Below are 24,821 nucleotides of genomic sequence, written 5' to 3'. Positions count from 1 at the left end.
GGGAAGGGATATTTGCATAGGCCTGCAAGAGTGCTGGGAGGTAAAAAGGGGGAACTTAGGAAGCTGAAAGTGACACTGGCGGCAAAGAAGAATGAGCTGGCAGCTGCAGGTAAAATTTGAAAATAGCTACAGAAGGGGCGCCTGGGTGGCTCAGTCGTTTAAGCGTCCAACTTCATCTCAGGTCATAATTTCACAGTCCAGGAGTTCAAGGCCTGTGTCAGGCTCTGTGCTGACAGGTCAGAGCCTGGAGCCTGTTTCAGATTCTGTTACATCTCTCTCTGTCCCTCCCCCGCTCATGCATGTGCTCACTCTCTCTCTGTCTCAAAAGTAAACATTAGGAAAAAAAAGAAAATAGCGACAGAAGAAATAAACAAGTACAAGTGAGTTCAGCCAGTAATTACCAGCAGCTCATGAAACCGCTGTTATTTTTTGGTTTTTAATCTTTTTGCAATGTTTAAAGTCAACATATGCATAGAGTATTAACAGATAAAAAAGGTAAGTTTTAGAAAGAATAAAACAATTAAGTTTCTAAACATTTGCAGATCTCAAGTAGTGACCAGACTGTGTGGAAACTTTGTCCATGCTAACATTCCTCGGGGGTGGTGTCAATTGTCATCATCTGTAGGAAAGCAGTGTGTCGTACAATGAATCATACCCATCAATGTGGTAGTGCCATTTCATGGCCCTCGTCTTTGCAACCCTGGGAAACATGGTGAGGATATAAGTTATAGAAGAATATACCTTTATGATAAAAGACACTTGTCACATGATGAGTTAGAGAAAGATTGAAAATGGGAAGGAATTCTATGAACTCTGAACCCTACAAGCATGGACTAATGAGTAAGGAAAGGATGTAACAATAGCTTTGATCCTACTGTACATTGATAATCATGGGCAAAGTGTTTCATGTGTAAGAATAAATTGTATCAGGGGACAGATATGAGGTTGTTGGGAACGTGGGCAGCTTATTTAAAATCATACCCAATATTGGGCCTTATCTGACAAGAGCAATTGTAACTCACAGGCAACAAATTGAACAAACACGGGAACAGCTGCAGCAGGCAGAGCTCACCTTTAGATACCAGGTAACCTGAGTTCTGCCTGACATACTGAACCCTTAGCACCTCACGTGGGTGAGTGTAGTGGCCCTTGGAATCCCTAACCATGGGCTTTTCATTGTTGGCTTTTTCAGCTTGCAGTTCATGAGAAGAATGCTCAGGACAACTAGGTAAGTGTTTTCTTGTTTCCTCCTCTTTGTTTGGTGCACAGTGTGGCACCACCTTCCGACTGAAGGTGGATGTGTTTTTCTCCCCCAGATCAAGACTCAGATCTGGGACAGGGAGATGGCGGAGCAGGGCAGGGAGGTTGGTTACTTGAAATACAGGTGTGGTCATTTGACTTGCGTTTTTATGGGTGTTTCCAGGGATGACACCTGCACTGTTAGTTGTCTAGTAAACACGTGGTGTTGCAACTCTTATAGAAGTCCATTATTTTTGTGTATCCAAGACTGGAAGGGATGGAAGCAAAGAGGCTGCCTGAGGGATACACGGGGCAGAAACCAATGGCTGCAAGACCAGAGACGCAGAACCCTCCGAGGAGAGGTAAGAGGCACGTTGTGATGTGCCGTAATCTAACTTCTGCTGTGCAGCTTGTTCCTGTGGATGATCATTGTGTGGTCTGGAAAGAATCACAAGCAGTAAGGACGGCAGGTGGTCTGAAGGGGTGACAGAAGGGTGTTCTCCTCTGGCGCCACAGACAGTGAGACACTTGTCCCTGAGACTGGTGGAGCTCATGCCCCTCCTCTGCCGGTGACCCTCCCAACTCCTCTAGCATCCCCCTGTCTGAAGAGCCTGGAAAGGATGACAGGACATGGGCCTATTCCTTTTTCCCACTCAGACTCAATGTGAAGACTTTAGTTTATTTGAGGAGAAGGTCATTTATTCACTAGTTTTAATGGTCTTTCTTTTTGTTTGTTTTTGGGAACTGTAGCTCTACATCCCTCAATTCAAGTTCCATAAAGCTTAGCTTAGTCCTCTGATGGTATCAGTGTAACTCTGCAGCTTCACTGCTAACTTCTCACAGTTTTCCTTTTCTCTATAGTGTAAAATTAGTCTTTAGTTATATACTAACTGCTCTCATGTGGAAAGCAGCTTGTAGATAAGCTGAGAGATTGAACAATTTGCCTGAAGTCTGAAGAAATGCACGCTTCTTGAGGACTCATTGAGGATATACACCAAACCAGTATTCTCAATGTTATTTTTTTTTAAGTTTATTTTAAGAGAGGCAGAGACAAAATGCCAAGCAGGTTCCACACTGTCAGTGAGGAACCCAACGCTGGGCTTGAATTCACAAGCTGTGAGATCGTGACCTGAGCCAAAATTAAGAGTCGGATGCTGAATCCAAGCATCCTCATATTAATTCTATATCTGTAATGAAATCATGATTTCCCATGATGTATACTGAGAAAACTGTTTTACTGATGAATTCTAAATTGTTAGTTGTGCCTGACCTGTCCACAGTTATGTGATTATGAAACAACATGAACTAGAGCACTGTGAGGTCTTTATCAAGGTGAGGGGATGATTCTCTCCCTTATCCTTGGGGGTCACCTGAGGCATGTGGGATACCCTCTGCCTCTGGTCAGGGACCTGACTGTAGGGAAAAGTTTAAGATATTTGAGGAATGAGTTGAGGGATTGTTTTCATTATGCCCAGTCCTCTGAAAGCAGAATAAACCTCTGTCCCTTCTATGGTCGTTAGTAGATCGAGAAACTGCTGAAACCTCTGTGAGTTACAGCGGCTCTGGCTGTACCAAGAATGCAGACAAGGACAAGGTAAATGCCGGGGCCATTCTCAGTTGTAACTCTTTTGGCAAACCCTCATCTTTATGTACAGCACGCTCTCCCGGCCTTGTCTTGTTTTGCGTGTTGTGTGAAATGTCTGTTTCTTCTTTGTTTTTGAAATGCATACTCATGACCCAGGAGCCAACAGGCTTCTCAATTTTTATTCTGTCAGCTTTCCATGGTAAGTTTAGAAGCCAAAAGCGCTTAGAGACTGAGTACCTTAAGGTTTTTCCGTGAGTTTCAAGAAATAACGAGAGGAGGATGACTGCACACTCCAAACAGAAGTCTCCTGGCCTGGGTGACCCCTTCCAGACCTCACCTCTGTGGGAAGAGTGTGGTTGCTGTGTCTTTCTTTCTTGATTCTGGCTAGGAGATGAACCTGTTGGAAACGACCTCATGACTCCAACTTTATATTTTGTGCCCTGTGCCATTTAGAGTGGTCCTAGATAAAGCCAGTGTCATCACTCATCACCTTCCTGTCTTTGTTGGTAAATGACTAGCCTGGAATCCTTCCAGCTATACCTTAGGTAAAAATAGTTTGAACACTGTGTCCTTCAATTGTGTTTCTATGAGCAGTTTTTGGTTATGTCCCCAGTCACTGTTAGAGCTCATACAGTCTCATGACACATACCAGGAGTTTTATACCAAAACACTTGCATGAAATCTGTTATGTGAATTTCTTCTTTTTTTTTTTCTGTTGCACATAATTACTCTGTGCCCTGTACTATGCTTAAAGTCAGAATTCCCTATGAATTACACATCTGAGCTTTGTAGACATTCACCACAAGTAACTCGTTCTTCACAGAAGACTCTCATTCCCCTGCAAGATTCCAGGCATCCTCCACTCCCCATAGGTCTCAGAGGCCTTTGACAACACTTCAAGAGGGAAGACTCCTTTCTCAGGGAGAAGAGCAGAGGAGGCATAGAGAGGGTCCGGCTGCAGAACGTTTTGCCAGGAGTGGCTGTGATTCCATGAGCAGAATATGAGCCGTGTATTCCCACTCATTTTTTTGTGTTCTTAATATACCAAAAACAGAGCATCTGGAGTCACTGTAGAGGAGGGATGCAGGGTGAACCTGGACATCGATGGCTGCTTGTCTGGAGAATGCTACTTCATTAATCTGTAATTACTTCTGTTAACTCTTTAGGACAGGACCCTTGCCATTTTCTTCCACAGACATGGGCAGTGATGTGTGGTGGCAGTAGGTTAACCTCTTGCATCTACTACCCCAAGCTGTAGGTGGTATCCAGTGACAGGGACAGAGTTTTCAGGTGCTGATGCTACTCTCTTGGATCCTGGTGGCAGAGAAGGTGGCAGGTGCTGACACATTCTTCTCTGGGTTACAGCTGCTTTTGGTATTGGTTCTCTTGTCTGGCATATGGATGTAGCTGTCGATTCTGCAGGACAGTCTGGATCCTGGGGACCTCCTCGGTTAACTGGACGATTCTGCATGCCCTGCCCTGGAGACGCCCCGCCCCCATGGACTATTAGGCATGTCCACCTCCTGAACCTTGGTGGCCCTGGGGCCACCCGGAACCCCTCCACCTGCAACACTTGGTAAGATGATCTAAGCACTAGGAGTTGACTTGTAAAACACACTCACCTTATTTTTGTTGCTGTTAGGTCTTGGGCCAAGGTGCAGAGGTGGTACCACAGACCATTGTGATGCAAGGGGAATGTGTCTGCTGCCATTACCACATTCCTCAAGTTTCTCAGGATCTCATCTTTGTCCTTTCCCCCACCATGGGTTGGTACAGGCGTCTCTTGGAGAGAAGGAATGGGGCTATATGCAGAAAATCAGACATAGCGTTTCAGCAGAAATGCCCTGTACACAGTCCACGTGCTGGTATCTGTGAGGCATGAGGCACAATATAACGTATGTCCATCTAGTTGTGCCCCGAGCCATCCATAGTTGTTCGATGAGTGATGAATACATCTGAATCAGGGCTTTTATGAGTCTTCATCACGTTATAAGGGATGGTTCTTCAAGTGCTTCTTGGGGATCACTGGAGGCATGTGGGACACCCTGTGCATGTAATTTGGGATCTCACTGGGGCAAAGAGTTTAAGTTGTTGGAAGTATCAGGGGAGGGTCTTTTGTTTTTGATCTTCAAACAGTCTACTCAAATCAGAATAAACCTCCATCCCTTCCAGGATTTTTTGCAGGTCCAGAAGTGGTGTCACAACCAAGAGTGACATCGACACTGGCTCTGCCAAAACTGCAGAGAAGCACAAAGTAAATGCTGTGGCCATTTTCAGTTCTAAGTATTTACGGACAGCCACATCTTTCTGTACAGGACAGTCGCCTGCCATTGTCTCTGGTTTGTGTGAAGTATGTTCTGTCTGCTGTTTTTGTTTTTTTCCCAAATGCAAAACCTTTACCGCCGAGTCTATGGGCTTCCCTGTTTTCCAGCTGGCATCTGTTTTTGATAACTTGAGCAGCTAAGCGTGCCTAAAGGTGGGGACCATAGGGCCTTTCCAATGTGTTCCTGGAATAAATCAAGGAGGATAACACCACATTCCACTTGGAAGTCTCCTACATTGCCTCATTCTTTGTGGATCTCCTCAATGTGGAATCATTGCTCTTGCTGTTTCTCCCTCTCCTGTTGCCTTCTATTGAGGGTTTTAACATGGTCAGAAAAATCTGTGGGTATCCTTACAATTTCAAAATGCGAACTGCCTTCACTCCAACTTATATTTTTGTATGTGTCATTTAGAATGGTCTTAGACAAAGTAAACTTCATACCCATCAGCATGTGGGTAAACATGCTGTCCAGAATCCCCTCAGGTGTGCCCTGGTCACAAATACTCTGAACTATAAGAGGTGGCATATTTGTCATAGAAAACATGCACTGAAACTTGTGAAGAGAAAAAAATCCAAAATTACCTGCGTGGCAAGCCCTCACGGTGTCCTTCACTTGTGTTCACATGAGCACGTTCTCTCGTGTCCTGTGTCACAGGTACAGCTAAAACATGGAAACTTACACCAGACATCAAAGTGCATTTGTGTTAATTTTGTCTTTTAGAATTTCAGCTCATTTTTCCAGAGAACACAATTACCCTGCAAAATGTACTGTACTTCAGCTGAGAAGTACCCTCTGAATTCAAATAAATTAGCTGAACCTAACTAACATGTATAGGCCAACTAACATGTATAGGCTACCTGTTTCTCTAAGAGCATGCTTTCCCAGGTCCTCTACAGGCCCTCAAGATCCCCATCTCCCCATATGTTTCTGTGAGCATGGATAGCACTTCCAGAGAGGAAGAGACCCCATTGTCGGGACAGTAGTTTGGGTACAGGCAGGGGCTTAGAGGCAGAACTTTGAGCCACAAGGGCTATGATTCCATGTGTGGACACTGGGATTGTCATTCCTTCTCATTCTGTAGTTCTTCACAACACAATAAACAGCCTCTGTGGTGGAGGGGATGAAGGGTGGAGTGTGATCCTGGACATAGTTGCCTTCCTATTTGGAATATGCTACTTTGTTAATTTAGTATTCAGCCTATAAATCTTCTAGGAAAAGGGCCCTTGCTGTTTCTACGTTTCCAGACACGTGGGGACATTAGTTTACCCCAATCACATCCTCTTCCCACCCCAAAGCTGTAAGTGGAACCCACATATGGGTAGAGATTTTGGCGCTGATGCTGCCCTCTTGGAACCAGGTGGTGGGGAAGCTAGTAGGATATGAGCACTGCTGCTTTGGGTTTCTGCTTTTTGCTGGTGTTGGTGCTCTGTTCTGTCCTATGAACATACCTCTCATTTCTTTTCCTCAGGCTATTTTGTATGCAAGAGTCCTGGTCCTTTCCCAGGATTGCCTTGCAGGCTGTACCCCGTGGACCACGCTTCACCACCAGTCATAGGCTATAGGCCACATCCCCCTCCTCCACCTACTCTATTTGTTAAGATGACCTGAACTGGATGAGTGGCTGGTAAAGTATAGTCATCTTCTTCATGATTGACTTTGTGGCAATGATGTAGAGATGGCTGTGAGTCTTGGCAATCCAACTACAAACTGCCTGAGGACACTGTAGCATATCTCAAGTTTCTCAGGACATACATACAATGGGCAGTGTCATGTCCCTGGAATACAGTGAGCTATGTTTCTCTTGTCAAATGAAAGAGGATTTTTTACACAAAAGCAGACGTATCAGCAGTACTGGGGCGTATGTTGGAGACACAATGTGTTGGGTTCTCTAACTTTTAGAGCATCAGGTGTCCTGTGTGAAAGAGGGACATTCATTAAATGATTCAGACCTTGTAATCACCAAAATGGAAACACCAGTGAAGGATCCAGGGCAAAAATGGGGGAACCTTGAATCATACAGGAATAGAAGGGAAGTTGAGCACAGTAAGCAGAGTTTGAGGAGGTGCAGAGGGGAGGGTGTTGGGGTCAGTGAGATGCAGTTGGAGGTCATTCCTGGCCACAGCCTGAGCAGGGAGTGTGAGGTCCATACGGAGCTATGTGGGATCGCTCTCAGTGCACAATGCACCGTTCATCTCCAAAATGTCAGTGTGTTGCCAAAGTGTACACAGGTAATCATCTAAAAAGACTGTTGTCTCCCTGGATTTTCCTGAAGGGTCTGGTATTTGTGGGGGGGAAAGAGCCCTGGAGATATGGGGAGTTTAACTTGGTCTAATGAAAATGCCGTATGCCCAAGTTCATATCCCTCAGTGAGACTAAAAGTGGATACAGAGTCTAGATCAGCTGAGTCATCCTACAATTCAGGGCTGGCCAGATGACACCACTGCTGGACGCCTGTCATCATCCTGACTACAGCTTTGCATCTCCTCAAACTTCTCTCACAATATTATGACGCTTTGCCTGTGTTCCTGCTGTCTCAGCCCTAATACCAGTTCTCAGTGGGACCTACAGAGCCTCAGCTGTGTTATCTGTGAAAACAGGGATAACATTCGTTTCCAAGAACAAGAGAAAAAGAAGACATTCAGTGCAGAAAGCATCTGCAAAATCTCCGGGAAGTGTCCCCTCACGCTTCTCACAGTTTCCATTGAGATCTCTCCACACAATGATCCTCCAAAAAAGATGGTCACGGGAGTTCATTAAACTAAGACTGTTAACAACTCAGCCCAGGGAATGGGAATCACTGTTTTAAAAAATAAGACAATGTCCCTCGTTTTTCTATTAGAATTCAGGCCCTGTCACACCATGAAAGAAAAGATAATTATGAGAATGTGTACATTCAGAGACCTAGATCTGAAGACAATCATTTTCTATTACACATAACCTCACAGATGAAGCCACACACTAAAGTGTTCATCTGAGGCCACAGATAAACTACAGAAGACAGAATGCACGTAGGAAAACATAAGATCACAGGGGAATAAACCAAAATCTCTTTGCCTTATAGGACAACTCTTTTGAAATTTGAAGAGGACTGTGCACGGTGACAATCATGTTTGTATATACATTTTAAGAAGGTGTCAGATCTACCTAAATGCTTTCCCTGCCCATCCTGTCCCTTCCACTTTGTCCTTCCTACTGTCCCCTAATCTACCTTTCATCGTTTTGTCTCTGTGTCAGCGTCTGCTTCTAGGGCCATCTACTCTCACTCCCCATTGAGTGCACACAGTGGGGTTCCTGTACACACAGGTAACAAAGTGCCAGAAATGGTGGTGAGGGAGGATAGAAGCAAGATCACCCTGTGTGCAGGGGAGCCTGAGGGAGTTTTCCGGGGTGATGGGAACTTCCTATATCTAGATTGATGGGGTGCTTATGCTCAATTATTTTGGAAATATTCCCTGACTCCATGGTGCCTTGGGGTCAGACAGGTATCTGTCCCTAGGAAATGGCTGAGTTATAATGGTGGAGAAGGATGAGGGACCAGCAGTGACTGTAGAGAGGAATTAGGGTCAGACCCACACCCAGGATGCCAGGTCTCCACAGACAGCACCACGTGTAGGAGGACTCTGAGGAACAGAGATTTCTTGATCAGACCCATGAACTACATAATCCTCTTGCAGTTTCCTCACTGAGTGATGGCCAAAGCAGAGGCCAGCAGCTGGAGGACACCCTTATCATGGCTGGAATGGAGCAGTGGGCCTGGGGGATTGAGTCAGGGAAAGAGCCAGGCAGAAGGTAGTGACAGGGAGTTTGAGAGAAAAACGGAAGAGAAGAGAAGAGAAGGGACCCTTCTCTGCTGACTTCACCTACATTTCTGTGTGACCAAAACGAGACCCTTGTCTCCCAGGGAAGGGAAGAGGGCTGGCAAAACACCGAGTGACATACTCAGCTCAAGTCTCCAGGGTATCTGCCTTGCTCTTGAGTACCTAACACAGGAAGCACGTGCTTTCTGTCATGATTGGAACTGCAGCTCATACCATTTAGTGAAAATCAATCCAATTATGCATCCCTCAGCATTAAAGTACTCCAACAAAATTAAGTGAACAGACTGAAAGATACAATGCAGGATAAAGTCCAAAGGTAGAGCGACGGCAATACTTACAGGAATACAGTCTATCAGAAAAGGAGGTAGGTACCCTAGTGCAGGCATTCAGACACCTGGCCGATATCTGAAAACGTTAAAAAAAAAAAAAAAGTCCTTACTTCAAAAGCAACATTAGCTCTAGACACAAAGGGATCATGATTTAAGGTTTAGAGAGCAATCATATGACTTCATGGTGTTGTATCCATGAGATCAAGTCCCATCAAATTATACCCTTTAAATTGAGGCTCTTTGTTATATGTAAATTTTACCTCATTAAAGAGTTTCAAAACACAAAATACTAGAAGCAAATGTGGGAACGTTCCTTTCTAATCCTGAAGTGCACGGGTGATATGAGTCAGCCCATGCTCAAAAATCCAAAATAATAAGACATTTAAAAAAATTAATAATAGCAGAGTAAGCAGACCCTGAGCTCATCCTGTCCCATGCTTTCAACTACATAACTTCCACATCCAATTCCATGAACCAGAGAGGGATCCAAGACTGGCAAAACAAAGTCCACACCTAAATAGAAGCTGCATCAGGAAGGTTAGGAAGGTCAGAAAGGTGGAGGTTGGATGTCTGCAGAAGGAGCAGAGAAAGTGAGCCCTCACACCAGGGAGCTGACACAGGGAAGACTAATCTCCATAACATTTGGCATTAAAACCCAGGGGAGCTGAATTCCCTTGAGTTTAGATCCTGGAGCTTTGGAGGTAAGCTGACCCAGCACTGGGTGATCCAGAAGGATGAGTGATAGACAGGTCCCTGCCTGTGTAGAGAGGCTACGTAAACATGGCATTTTACACAGTGCCCAGGCCACAGGAGACACATGTATTCATGCTGATTCTTGATTCTTGACTCAGCTGGCCTGCCTGGGTCCCACTGACACCACTGAGAGCAAGCAGAGCCCATAACAGGCATGCAATCATTGCAGACCCCTGCACTGAAAGGAAATGTAACCCAGACACAATAGCAGGGAGTGAGCAATACCCATATGATATCCTCCTGAAGGTCCAGGTTCTATAAACGGAGACGTGCACTGCTGAGGACTCCAGGACATCTTCTTCATAACGGCATTAATTCCAAGATCAGAAGGCACAGCTGACTTTCCTAACACAGAGAAATAGAGCCAGAGAGACAAACAAAATGGACAAACAGAGATGTTTATCTACAATGAAAGACCTACTCAAAGCCACAGCCAGAGATCTAAGCCAAAGAGATATAAGTAACATACCTGATACACAATTTAAAGCAATGATCATAAGGATACTCATTGGAGTTGCAAAATGAGTAGAAGAGTGAGACCCCTGACAGAGATAAGATATAACATAGACACTGAGGACACAATAAAGGAGAAACATGCTTGCTGGAATGAACGGAGTGGTGGAAGAAGCACCGGAACAAATTAGTGACCTCGAAGACTGAGTGATGGAAATTAATCACACTAAACCAAAGAGAGAGCACAGAATTCTGCAACGTGAGATGAGACTAAGGGAACTCAATGACTACAGGAAATATAACAATATTCATATTGTAGGTGTCCCAGAAGGAAGAGAGAATGGGGCAGAAAATTTATTTGAGGAAATAATAGCTGAAAACTTCCCTAATTGGGGGAGGGAAACAAACATCCACATCCAGGAGACTAGAGAACTCCCATCAAAATCAACAAAATCAGGCCAACACACAAACCTATTGTAAACAAACTTACAAATTATGGTGAGAATAAAGAAAAACTCGTAAAAGCAGCAAAACAGTCCTTAACTTACAAGGGAAGACTCATGAGGCTAGCTATATATTTCTGAACAGAAACTTGGCAAGCCAGAAGTGAGTGACATCACATATTCAAAGTGCTGAATGGAAAAATCAGCAGCCAAGAATACTCTATTCAGCAAGGCTATCTTTCAGGATGAAGGAGACACAGACTTTCCCAAAGAAAAACTAAAGGAGTTTGTACCACTAAACCAGTCCTGCAAGAAATATTAAGAGGGATTCTTTGAGTGGAAAGGGGAGACCAACAGTGACAGTATAGAAGTAGAAGACACAATTCAAGTAAAAAATGAACATTTCTGGAAAAAAATTAGTTAAAGAATTCAGAGAAATGGTTTGAAATATAATAACCTCTACCAAAAACCTAGGGAGGAGAAAGTAATGAGTTCAAAGGTAAATGACCATCAACTTAATACAAACTGCTAAATGCAGAAGAGGTTATATAAACACCTAACAGTAACCATATACTAAAACCAGTCATAAATATGCTAAGAATAGAGATAAAGAAATCAAAATATATCAGTAAAGAAAATAAGCAATACATGAAAGAAAGGCAAGAAAGGATCAGAGAAAATCATTAGAAACCACAACAAAACAGGCAATAAAATGGCAATACATATATACATATCAATCAATTTTGAGGGAAATGGAATGAATGCTCCAATCTAGAGATGTAGGGAGTAAGAATGGATGAAAAAACAAAACAGATTCAGATGCCTACAAGTGACCCACTTTACACCTCAAGAATGATAGGATAGAGAAACATCACACAAATGAATGTCAAAAGAAAGCTGGAGTAACAATACTTGTATCAGAAAAAAATACACTTAAAAAAAGTACATAACAAGAGACAGAGGAGGATAGTCTATAACAGTAAATGGTACAATCCAAAAAGAAGATATAACAACTGTAAATATATCCCACAATTAAGTGGGATTTATTCCCAAGCTACAAAGGTGGTTCAATATTCGCAAATCAAAGTGATACAATATATCAACAGGAGAAAGGATAAGAACCAGATGATCGGGGCATCTGGGTGGCTCATCCTTTAATAGTCTGAAATCAGCTCAGGTCATGACTTCATGATTCCTGAGTTCATGTCCCGCGTCAGACTCTGTGCTGAAAGCTCATATCCAAGAGCCTCCTTCGAATTCTATGTCTCCCTCTCTCTCTGCCCCTCCCCTGCTCACACTCTGCCTCTCTCAAAGTTAATAAATGTTAAAAGAAAAGAAGCATACAGTCATTTCAATACATGCAGAAAGGAACATTTGACAAAGTACAACATCCGTTCATGCATGTAACCCCCTAAAGTAGGTTTACAGGAAACATACATTAACGTCATAAAGGTTATCTATGAAAACCCTGCAGTTATAATCAGCCTTAATGGGGAAAATCTGAGAGCTTTTCCTGTAAGGTCAGGAAGAAGACAAGGATGTTTACTCTTACCACTTTTAGTACACAAATTACTGGAACTCCTAGCCACAGCCAGCAGACAAACGAAACGAAACCATTTGCAGATTACATGACACTATATATAGAAAACCCTAAAGAGTCCACCCAATAACTGCTAGAACTGATAAATGAATTCAGCAATGTCACAGTATACAACGTCATCGTACAGAAATCTGTTGCATTTGTAGACAATACAGAAACAGTAGAAAGAGAAATTAAGAAAACAGTCCCATTTACAGTCGTACACCAAAAATAAGATATCTATGAATAAATCTAACCAAAGTGGTGAGCGACCTATACTGTGAAAAGTATAAAACAATGATGAAAGAAATTCAAGATGACACAAAGAAATGGAAGAACATTTCTCACTCACGGATCAGAAGTACAAATATAGTGAAAATGTCTATACTTCCCAAAGCAATTGACGGAATTAATGCAATTTCCATCAAAATACCAACAGCAGTTTTCACAGAACGAGAACAGTCCTAAAATTTGTATGGAACCAAAAAAGACCCCAAGCTTCAGAGTAAACAATCTTAATGTGAAGTGATAATTTTGGATGACACTATGCCTCTGGATCTTCTGCTCCAAAACACAATAACTCTGTCTTAAGCATTTGGACAAACGTTAGACATATCCCAACCAAGGATCATTCTACAAAATACATTCTACAAATGTACCCTCAAAACTTTGCAGAGTATGGAAAACATGGAAAAGTCTAAAAATTGTCATGGCCAAGTGGGGCCTAAGGAGACAGGATGACTGTAATTTGCCAGGTGGGATGATTCTGGGCTAGGAGAGGTTTAACTGCAGCAATCTGAATACAAATATAAACTTTACTTCATACTACCATATCTCTTTGATACATTGATTGTGATCATGTAGCAACCATTATGACATCAATAGTGAGAAAACAGTCTGATGTAGGTGGATACTGAGTATTATCTTCCCAATTTTTTTTTTTTTTTGGTAACTAGAAACCCATCATGAAAGAAAAGGTTATTAGTAATCATGGTTTTTCAACACATAAGATTATATAACTAGTTCCATTATTAGTTACTAGTGATGGACATGTACCTATTCTTGTTGTTCTTACTATTGTTTAATTTAAACAATAGCATTCATGGTACAGAAAACTGAATGCATGATAAACACTTCATAGAAACATCTACTTTACGTATTTTAAGATAATAACGTATGTATATACCACTCTATTTTGTGGTATGTAAATTAAGTGTTTTTCTGATCTTGAATGAGCATGTCATTGAATGGCTTTCCATAAAGGTGGTTATGCTAGATAATGAATGATACTCAGATTTTACACGATGTATGTCACATCATGCCTGAACATTGTCAAAAATAAAAACATACACACGGCCAGATGAAGCATTGTGACTGGCTCACTTACTGTAAAGAACCCTTGCTTTAATATTTTCATGTATATTTTTAGCAGGAATACAAGAGAATCAAATATTTCCAAATCAAAAAGATATTCAAAGACTGGAAGAACGATAGGGAGTTCAAAGGGTTTCAGAAGGATAAGATGTGACCATGAAGGGGGAGTCACAGGCAAGCAGCTTTCTCTGGTCCACACTGACATGTTTGCATGAGGATATGTGACTTGCCAAAGGGTAAGTCCCAGAAGTACCAGAGGGAAAGACAACGCTTTAGGGTGGGGTGACTTGGAAAGGGTACTTCTGTGCCTAAGTGAGGGTCAGCAACCTGGCTGGGGGTCACTGCATCAAAGATTTCAAAAGGCCAGCAGTAACCTATACTCACAAAGATCTTAGTAACATAGATCGAAGTAACTTAGAGCCACAAAGATCTTAGAGCCACAGAGTCGATCTTCAACTATGATTAGGAGATGGTCACAGTTTCACAGGATATGATCTTTGGGCCGGCAGTAGATGCCTAAAATATTATTTAGGGTTATACATTTAATGAAAAAAAATGTAGGTGTAAAAATTTGGGTTTGGAATGTTAAGAAAAATCACAGGCCCATCATGGAGTTACTTACGTTAAGGCCACATGTCACTAAACCTAACTTCATTCCTGCAGGAATGTAACCTTTAACCAGTCAGCAAAGAATTTCCTAGTCAGTGCTGGAAATTTAACTGATAGATCCCTGCCATTCCCCTCAGAGAGGCAGTCTTGCCTAAATAAGTTATTCCATGCCACTATTTTTTTTTTAAGTTTATTCAAGTTAGAGACAGAGAGCACATGCAAAGGAGGGGCAGGACAACAGGGAAAGAGAGAATCCCACAACCAAGAGGTCATGATCTGAGCCAGTATCAAATGTCAGAAACTTAACCAAGCCATCTAGGCACCCCGAGAATGTGTAGTTTCAAGGGTTAGCATGCTTGGCTGGGATACAGCCATGAGGGCACTGGCCTACTCCTGAAGAGAAGGCAGCCAACAACTTGCAGGCAGATGGCATTGAAACAGTGATCTGTACAACCCCTGGTGCACACACTGGGGGAGATCATACACTCATCTTGGAGAGCATCCCTGAGAAGATGTGTTCACAATGATGGGACAAAGAGCTAGGACAGAGGAGCTGTGTGGTGCCATTACCCTGCTCTGCACACCCCCCAGCAAAAAAAAAAAAAAAAAAACACAGAGCCATCTGCTGGAACCAAGGCAATCCCCACACTGGGTGCCTAAGCTGCTTAGGACAACCTCAACTTCCTGTGTCCTGGTGAGACTGGCCTTCAAGGTCATTCAATCTTGCTTCAGTCCCAATGGAGCTGGCCCATTCCCCAGAAGACCAGGAGAAGCCCATGACCATACCACCTCTCTTGACCAGACAGTTATGCAGGGCTTCACTTCTAGTGGCAACCATTTCAAGTCTCACTTAACAAGCAGATTGGAGCAGACCTAGATAAGTCTCACCACATTTGGCCAAGGACCATACATTGCTCATACAACTGGCTTGAAGGATAGTGCAGCCAGAACACAAAACAGTGCATGCAACACACACAACCGACACTCCGTGATGTGCCAGGCCCTGGACACTAGATGATCTCCTCTTCATAAAGCCATTCATCCCAGAGGCAGGTAACATAATGAGCTTTGGTAACAGAGAAGGCAAATACTCAACCAAAATGCCAAGACAAGAGGAATGCATCCCAAATGAAAGAACAAGATAAGGTCATGGCCAGAGAAATGGAAGAAACACTTCCAAACTCATTCTATGAGGCCTCCATGTCCACGAACTGGACAAAGACCCCACCAGAAAGGAAAACTACAGACCAATTTCCCTGATGAACCTGGATGCGAAAATTCTCAACAAAAAGTAGCAAACCGGATCCAACAATACATAAAAAGTATTATTCAGGACAATGAGGTGGATTTTATTCCTGGAATGCACAATAGATTCAATATCTGCAAATCAACTGATGTGATACATTACATTGATAAAAGAAAGGATAACAACCACATGATCCTCTCAATAGATGCAGAATAAACGTTTGACAAAATGCAGCAGCATCCTTTCTTGGTGAAAAAAAAAAAAACCTCATGAAAGGAGGGATAGAAGTATCATACCTCAACATGAGAATATCCAGATATGAAATTCCCACAGCTAATATCATCTTCAATGGTGAAAAACTGAGCTTTCCCCCTAAGGTCAGGAACACGACAGGGATGTCCACTCTCAGCACTGTTATTCACCATACTGTTGGAAGTCTTAGCCTCAGCAATCAGACATCAAAAAGAATACAAGGTGTCTAAGTTGGCAAGGAGGAATCAATCTTTCCCTGCTCACAGACACGATACTCTCCGTGGAAAATCCGAACGACTCCACCAAAAAACTTCTAGGATTGATACAGGAATTCAGGAAAGTATCAGAAAATAAAGATCAATATGCAGAAGTTGATTGCATTTCAATACACCAGTAATGAATCAACAGAGAAATCAAGGAATTTATGTCATTTACAACTGCACTGAAAACCATAAAATAACCCAGGGATAAACCCAACCAAAGAGGGAAAAGATCAGTACACTTAAAACAATAGAGGGTCTCCTGGGTGGCTCAGTCGGTTAAGTGCTGTCTTCGGTTCTGGGCATGATCCTGCATTTGTGGGATTGAGTCCCTTGACGGGCTCTGTGCTGACAGCTCAGAGTCTGGAGCCTGCCTCAGAGTCTGTGTCTCCCCCTCTCTCTCTGTGCGCCCCCCCCACCCCATGCGCTCTCACTTGCTCGCTCACTCTCTCAAATATAAATAAACATTAAAAAAATTAAAAGAACCATACAACATCTATAAAAGAAGTTGAAGAAGACACAAAGAAATGAAAAAAAAAAACATCCCATGCACATGGATTAGAACAAATATTGTTAAAATGTCAATACTATCCAAAGCAATTGACAAATTCAACGTAATTCCTATCAAAATAACACCAGCATTTTTCACAGAACTAGAGACAACAATCCTAAAATTGTATGGAACCAGAAAAGACCCCAAAGAGCCAAAGTAATGTTGAAAAAGAAAAACAAAGATGGAGACATTACAACTCTGGACTTTATGGTGCATTAGAAAGCTGCAATCATCAAGACAGTATGGTACGGGCACAAGAACGGACACATAGATCAAAGGACCAGAATACGGAACCCAGAAATGGAGCCTCAAATATATGGCTGAATAATCTTTCACAAAGCAGGAAAGAATATCCCAAGGAAAAAGAAGAGTCTCCTCAGCAAATGGTACTGGGAAAACTGGACAGTGAGAAGTATGAACCTGGACTATGTTCTTAAACTTCTCTCTCTCTCTCTCTCTCTCTCTCTCTCTCTCTCTCTCTCTCTCACACACACACACACACACACACACACACACACACACACACACACCTCAAAATGGATGAAAGATATAAATGTAAGACAGGAAACCATCAAAATCCTACAGAAGAAAACAGGCAACCTACCTCTTTGATCCTGACCGCAACAACTTCTTGCTTGTCATTTCTCCAGAAGCAAGGGCAATAAAACCAAAATAAACTATTGGGACCTCAAGATAAAAAGCTTCTGCACAGCAGAGGACACAATCAGGAAAACGAAAATGAAACTTAACGGAATGGGAGAAGATATTTGCAGGTGACATATCGGATAAAGGATTAGTATCCAAAATCTATCAAGAACTTATCGCACTCAACACCCAAAAACCAAATAATCCAGAGAAGAAATGGGCAAAAGACATGAAGAGACACTTTAACAAACATGACATCCAGATTGGTCACACGTGAAAAGATGCTCAACCTCATCCCTCATAAGTGAAATACACATCAAAACCACAATGAGATATCTCCTCACACCTATCAGAATGGCTAAAATTAACATCTCAGGAAACAACAGATGTTGGCAAGGATGCAAAGGGAAAGCTTTTGCAATGTTGGTGGGAATGCAAAATGGTGTAGCCACTCTGGAAAATAGTATGGAGATTCGCTACAAAAACCAAAAACAGAACTGCACTAGGACCCAGCAATTGCACTACTAGGTATTTACACAAAGGATACATTAATGCTGACTCCAAGTGGCACATACACTCCAATGTTTATAGCAGCATTATCAACAATAGCTACATTATGCAAAGAGGCCAAATGACCATTGACAGATGAATGGATAAAGAAGAGGTGATATATTCATACAATGGAATATTACTCGGTGATCAAAAGGAGTGAAATGTTGCTATTTGCAACAACGTGAACTGGACTTCATTATGATAAGCAAAATATGTCAGAGAAAGACACACATCATATTAAATTCCACAGATGAGAGAATTCATAACACTGAAGAACATAGTGAAAGGAAAGCAAAAATAACATACAAACAGAGATGGAGTCAAACGATAAGACACCGTTAAATAGAGGGAAGAAGCTCAGGGTTCCTGGAGGGTTACTGAATAGGGGTATGGGCTAAATGGGTGATGGGATGAGTACTGCATATATTTTGTAATTGACAGATCAATAAATTCTTATCCTAAAACTGTATTCCACTATAAGGTAACTAACTTGGGCTTAAATTTTAAAAAAGAAAAAATATTAAAAATAAGAAATATACTACCAGTCAAAAGAAAAGAATATATAAATCGGGCTCTTTTAGTGGAAATGAAAGACCAAAATTGTTACAAAGGATCAGAGAAAACATCAAGATACAATGGTAAAACAACTAGTAGGGCACTAAATATATACCTATCAATAATAACTCTAATGTAAATCGACTAAATGCTCCAATCAAAAGACATTGGATAGGGTGACAGAATGGACAAAAAAAAAAAAAAAAAAAAGGAAAAGAAAAGAAACAAACAAAAAAAAAAAACAAGGCCTATCTAGATGCTGCCTACAAAGCCTTATTTGGACTTAAGTCACCTGCAGATTTGAGGAAATGAAAAAACATTTATCATGCCAATAATATCAAAAGAAACCCAGTACCAATACTTATATCGGGCAAAAAAACCTTTAAAATCGAGACTGTAGTTTGGTACCCTTTAGGTCAATACCTAGTAGTAAAATTGCATGCACCCAATATTTATAGAAGCTTTATCAGCAGCAGCTAAATTTTGGAGAAAGCCCAAGTATCCATCAAGTGATGAAGATACAAAGAAGTTGTGGGGTCTGAGTATGTGTGTGTCTGTGTTCATGTATACACACGTGTGTGTGTTTGTGTATATATTCATACATACATACATATGTATATACAATCAAATATGTCTCAGCTTCAAAAAGAATGAAATCCTGCCATTTGCAATGATGTGGATGGATCTAGAATGTGTTATGCTAAGTGAAATATGTCAATCAGAGAAAGACAAATATATGATTTCACTCATGTGGAATTGAACAGATGAAAACATGGGAAGGGGGCAGGAAAAGAGAAGAGTGGTAATAAACCACATGTGTCTCAATGATAGAGAAAAAAAAAAGTGAAGGTTCATGGAGGGAGATGGGTCAGCTCTGGGCTAGATGGGGGACCTGTATTAAGAAGAGCACTTGTTGTGATGAGCGCTGGGTGTTGTATGCAAGGGATGAATCACTGAATTCTACTCATGAATCCGAGAATGCCCTGTATGTCAACTAAGACTTAAATTTAAAAAAAATAAATAAAGCTGTAACAAGAGATGAAGACGAACACTATCTCATACTAAAGGGGACAACCAAACAAGAAGATCCAATGCTTGTAAATTTTGATGCCCCCAATATGCAACCACCAAGTATATAAAACATTTAACAACAACCATAAAAGAACTCATTTATAATAATATAACGATATTAGAGGACTTCAACACATAACTCACATCGATGGACAGAACCTGTAAACAGAAAATCAACAAGGAAACAATGGCTTTGAATCACACACTGGACCAGATGGGTTTAACAGATATATTCAGAACACTCCATACTAAAATGGCAGAGTACACATTCTTTTCAAGTGCACATGGGGCATTCTCCATAATTGATCACATTCTAGGTCACAAAGCAGGCATCAACAGGTACCCAAAGACAGAGATCAGACCAAGCATCTTTTCTGACCACAAAGCTAAGAAACTGGAAGTTAACCACGTGCACACACACACACACACACACACACACACACACACTAAGGGGGAAAGGACACAAATAAAGGGAAGTTAAATAACATGCTACCAAATGAATGGGTCAAACAGGAAATCAATGAGAAAATACACTGAAACTAATGAAAATGAAAATACACTGGTAAAAATATTTGGAATGCGGCAGAAGCAGTCTATGATGGAAGTATATAGCAGTACAAGCCTACCATAAAGAGCAAGAAAAATCCCAAACAATCCTAACTTATAACTAAAGGAATGAGAAGAACAGCCGAAGGAAGGAAATAATAGAGATTAAGGCAGAAATAAGGAATATAGAAACCAAAAAGACACTAGACTAAATCAATGAAACCAGGGGCTGGTTCCTTGAAAACAGTAATCAACATGAAAACCTCCTAGGCACAGTTTTCACAAAGAAGAAGGAAAGGACTCAAGTAAATAAAATCACAAATAACACAAGAGAAATAACAGTCAACACCACAAAAATACAGTTAGAAGATAATATTATGAAAATCTATATGCAACAAATTGGACACTCTGAGAAAAATGGAACAATTCCTAGAAACACACAAACTACCAAAACTGAAACGGGAAGATACATAAAATCTGAAAACAGAAATAAATCAGTAATAAAAAAATTTCCCCCCAACACAAGAGTTCAGGGCCAGATGGCTTCACTAATGAATTCTACCATCCATTTAAGGAAGAGATAATATGTATTCTTCTCGAATTATTACAAAAAATAAAAAAAGAAGGAAAACTTACAAATTCATCTTATGAGGCCATCATTACCCTGATACCAAAACCAGTTAAAGCCTCCACTAAAAATGAAGCCTCCTGTGTGGCTCGGTGGGTTTAGTGTCCAAATCTTAATTTTGGATTAGGACATTATCTTGCAGCGCATGGGTTCGAGTCCCACGTTGGACCCTGTGCTGACAGTGTGGAGCATGGCCAGGATTCTCCCTCTCCCTGTCTCTCTGCCCCTCCCTCACTTTTATGTACTCTATGTCTCTAAGTAAATAAATATTTTAAATATGTTAAAAAAATTTTTAAATAAAACTACAGACCAATATCCCGATGAATATGTATGCATGAATTCACATCAAAATACCTTCAAATTAAAGTCAATAATACATTAATAGAATCATTTACCATAATCAAGTGGGATATATTCCCGGACTGCAAGGGTGGTTCCACATTCACAGATCAATCAACATGATGCACCACAGTAATAGAAGAAAGGATAAGAACAATATGATGCTTTCAAGACATGCAGGAAAACGATTTGATAAAATGTCACATCCATTTACGATAAAACCCCCTAGCAAGTGTATTGGGACTCAACCTACTTGCACATAATAAAGGTCATCTATGAAAAACCCACAGCTCATCTCATCCTCAATGGGGAAAAATCGAAAGTTTTTCTTCCAAGGTCAGGGACAAGACAGGGATGATCCCTCTCACCACTGTTATTCCACATAGTACTGTAAGTTCTAGCCATAGCAATCAGACAACAAAAAGAAATAAGAGGCATCCAAATTGGCAAGGAAGAAATAGAACTTTCACTATTTGGAAATGACATGATGCTCTCTATAGAAAACATGAAAGACTCCCCCCAAAATTGTTAGAATTGATATATGAATTCGACAAATCAAAATATACAGAAATCAGTGTACATAAATCTATTGCATTTCTGTAGACAAATAATGAATTAACAGAAAGAGAAAGTAAGGGATCAATCCCATTGACAGGTGCACCAAATACCCAAGATACCTGGAATAAACCTAACCAAAGAGGTAAAAGATCTGTACTCTAAAGGCTGTGAAACACTGATGAAAGAAATGGAAGAGGACACAAAGAAAAGGAAATACATTTCATGTTCACAGATAGGAAGAACAAAATACTGTTAAAAGGTCTACACTCCACAAAACAATCTACACATGTAATGAAATCCCTATCACACAAACAAAACATTTGTCACAGAACTTGAATAGTCCCAAAATATGTATGGAGTGACAAAGACCCCAAACATCCAAAAGAAATTGAAGGCCAAAACTAAAGCTGGAGACATCACGCTTCTAGACTTTAGGTTATATTACAAAACTGTACTGAACAGAACAGTATGGTACTAGCAACCAACAACAACAAAAACACAGATGCAGAAACCAATAGAATGGAAACCCAGACATGAACTCATACATACATGGTCAATTAATTCTCAACAAAGCATGAAAGGATATCCAATGGGGGGAAAAGATACTCTTGGGACACATGTGTGGCTCCACAGCGTGTGACTGTGGATTCAGCTCCGATCATGATCTCAGGGCAGTGCAGAGCATGCGTGGGATTCTCTCTCTCCATTTCTCTCTGCCCCTCTTCTGCATGCTCACTCTCTCTCTCTCTCTCTCTCTCTCTCTCTCTCTCTCTCTCTCTCTCTCAAAAATAAATACATAAACTTAAAAAAATCTCCTCAACATGTGGTTTTGGAAAAACTAGACAGCAACCTGCAAAACAAAAATACAAACGGACCACTTTCTTACAACATACACAAAAAAAATCCAACATGAATAAAGAACTATGTGTGAAACCTGAAACCATAAAAATCCCAGAGGATACCTAACACAGGCAGTATCTTATTTGACATTGGCTGTACAAACATCTTTGTTAGATATATCTCCTGAGGTAAGGGAAACACAAGCAAAAATAATGGGACTTCATAAAAATAAAAAGCTTCTGTCACAAAGGAAATAATCAACAAAACTAAAACACCTACAGAATAATATTTGTAAACGACATCTGATAAAGGTTACTGTCCAAATTATATAAAGTTATACAGCACCCAAAAAATGAGAAATCCAATTAAAAATGGGCAGATGACATGAATGGACATTTTCTCAAGGTGACATAAACATAGCCAAGAGACACATGAAAAGATGCTCAGCATTACTCATCTTCAGGGAAATACAATTCAAAAGTACAACGAGACAACACGTCACATCTGTGAGGATGACTAAAATCAATGAATGAAGAAACAGCAGGTGTTGGCAAGGATGTGGGGAAAGAGAAACCCTCTTGCATTGTGAGAAGGAATGCAAACTGGTGCAGCCACTCTGGAAAACATCATGGAGATTCGTCAAAAAAAAAAAAAATGGAAATAGAACTATGTTACAATCCAGCAATTTCACTACGAGGTATTTACAGAAAGAATACAAAAATAATTCTTCAAGGGATACATGCACCATGAGTTTACAGCAGCATTTTCTACAAAAGCCAAATTACAGAAACTGACCAAGCATCCATCAACTGATGAATAAACTGAAATGTAGTATATGGAATGTAATATTATTCAGCCATAAAAACATGAAATCTTGTCATTTTCCACGAGGTGGATGGAGTGAGAGAATGTTATGTTGGGTGAATTAAGCCTGTCAGAGAAACACAAATACCAGATGATTTCACTAACACATGGAAATGAAACAAAACAAAGTGGGGGGGGGGGGAGGAGACAGTGACAAACACTCTTAACTAGAAAACAAGGTGAGGGGTTCCACAGTGAGGTGGGGGAATGGATGAAACAACTGCTGGGGATTAAGAAGTGCACCTGGGATGAGCACCAGGTGACGCATGGAAGTGTTGCTCTATATTGTACACCTGAAACTAATATTACACTGTATGTTTACTAAGTTCAATTTAAAGTAATAGATAACATAAGGTTAAGACACCTACCTACCAGGTTTTCTGTAGTTTTCAATAACTTCATTAGGTTGGAAAAATAACCATACATTTTTTAAAAAAGCATGTATGATGTGGGGGACAGTTTGTGCCCTTACCTCGGTCTCTGGTTCCAGCAGGACTCAGAAAGTGGGTCCCAGCTCATTCTTCTACAAGGTCCTGAGACCAACATTTAGTGTATTCAAGTCCTAATGGAATGCAGCTCCCATTCTTCTGAATTTCTCTCAGGGTTTCTTCCCGGAAACAAGCCTGAATCTGGAACAAACCATCGACTGCATCTATGAGGTGATGTCGTGGAACCCCGCAATCCACGAGTCCTTTAGTAAAATACGACTTGTTCAAATACTGTCCAGGAAGTTGAGGAATGAAACACGGGAACAACCCAGAAAATGCAAGGGCCTATGCTGTTTAGCAAACCATCATGCCCAGGGAAGCCACCCAGCGCCCCCTCCTCAGCACTCAGTACAACAAGGCAGCTTCTCTCTGGCGATTCAGGAGATCCCAAGTTGCTGCAAAGCTCCCAAGGTCTCCCCTGGGGCCGGCGGCAGAACCCGCTGGAAACACAGCTCTGCTCTCTGTCCTGAGACAGCGGTAGAGGCCCTGTGTCCTCTGGGAGCAACAGCAGACCTTCCGGCTCTGAAATGCCCTGGGTCAGAAAAGCAGATGGTGCGCCCTCTGCTGGCCATTACTGCCTAGGCAGAGGAGCCCGCCCCTCCGGGTCTGTGGTGCTTGAGCTCTCTCTGCTGGCTACCCTGGGAATTCCTACAATGTTGAAGGCCCTGGTCGCTCAGCTGAGGGACTGAAGGTGCTCTGGGCAACTCCGCCTGTTCTCCACAATGGGAAGGGTCTTAGTGACAGGGTCTGCGACACAAAGAAATGTTTTTCCTTCTCCTTTTTTTTTTGAGTGAAGAATGAAACAGAATTTATTAACATAATGACATCATTTGTAATGTTTTAAGCAATGTCCACAGAAAAATAGACCGCCCAATTTACACATGCTGAGCAATTTAATTGTGTTTACCACCAGAGTAT

At 41.4% G+C, this 24,821-nt stretch overlaps 1 protein-coding gene and 1 long non-coding RNA gene across 22 annotated transcripts in view; one reads left to right on the top strand and one right to left on the bottom strand.

Annotated features, from left to right (window-relative positions):
- Window positions 1-5,369, top strand: part of LOC109501251 — a 72,767-nt gene extending 67,398 nt beyond the window's left edge. For 5 of the 17 annotated variants that reach the window (XR_006593441.1, XR_006593442.1, XR_006593440.1 and 2 more), the window contains 5 exons: window positions 1,025-1,085; window positions 1,193-1,228; window positions 1,507-1,601; window positions 4,247-4,400; window positions 4,997-5,369. Coding sequence is in view for 3 of the 17 variants with exons in the window: in XM_045051536.1 (XP_044907471.1) it covers window positions 645-712; window positions 1,025-1,085; window positions 1,200-1,228; window positions 1,507-1,601; window positions 4,190-4,400; window positions 4,997-5,288 (756 nt within the window). In the remaining 14 variants the exon portion in view is untranslated. Of the gene's footprint in view, window positions 1-644; window positions 713-1,024; window positions 1,086-1,192; window positions 1,229-1,316; window positions 1,363-1,423; window positions 1,602-4,189; window positions 4,401-4,996 lie in introns of those variants that run through there. The other 12 variants (XM_045051538.1, XM_045051536.1, XR_006593453.1 and 9 more) reach the window with 12 other exon arrangements.
- Window positions 386-24,140, bottom strand: LOC109501253. 5 transcript variants are annotated; one of them, XR_006593455.1, is made up of 5 exons: window positions 23,888-24,140; window positions 5,730-9,371; window positions 4,447-4,626; window positions 1,374-4,303; window positions 386-700 (listed from the first exon to the last, which is right to left on the bottom strand). It is a non-coding gene; the product is annotated as an uncharacterized LOC109501253 (long non-coding RNA). The 5 variants fall into 5 exon arrangements; XR_006593456.1 differs by lacking the exon at window positions 1,374-4,303 and having other exon boundaries at window positions 5,730-5,822; window positions 9,305-9,371; XR_006593458.1 differs by lacking the exons at window positions 1,374-4,303; window positions 23,888-24,140 and adding an exon at window positions 10,274-11,109 and having other exon boundaries at window positions 5,730-5,822; window positions 9,305-9,371.
- Between the last annotated feature and the right edge of the window lie 681 nt (window positions 24,141-24,821).

Source organism: Felis catus (genome assembly GCF_018350175.1).
Source record: "Felis catus isolate Fca126 chromosome D2 unlocalized genomic scaffold, F.catus_Fca126_mat1.0 chrD2_random_Un_scaffold_45, whole genome shotgun sequence".
Lineage (NCBI taxonomy): Eukaryota > Metazoa > Chordata > Mammalia > Carnivora > Felidae > Felis > Felis catus.
Note: the sequence above shows the minus strand (reverse complement) of the source record. Positions and strands in the feature narration are given on the sequence as shown.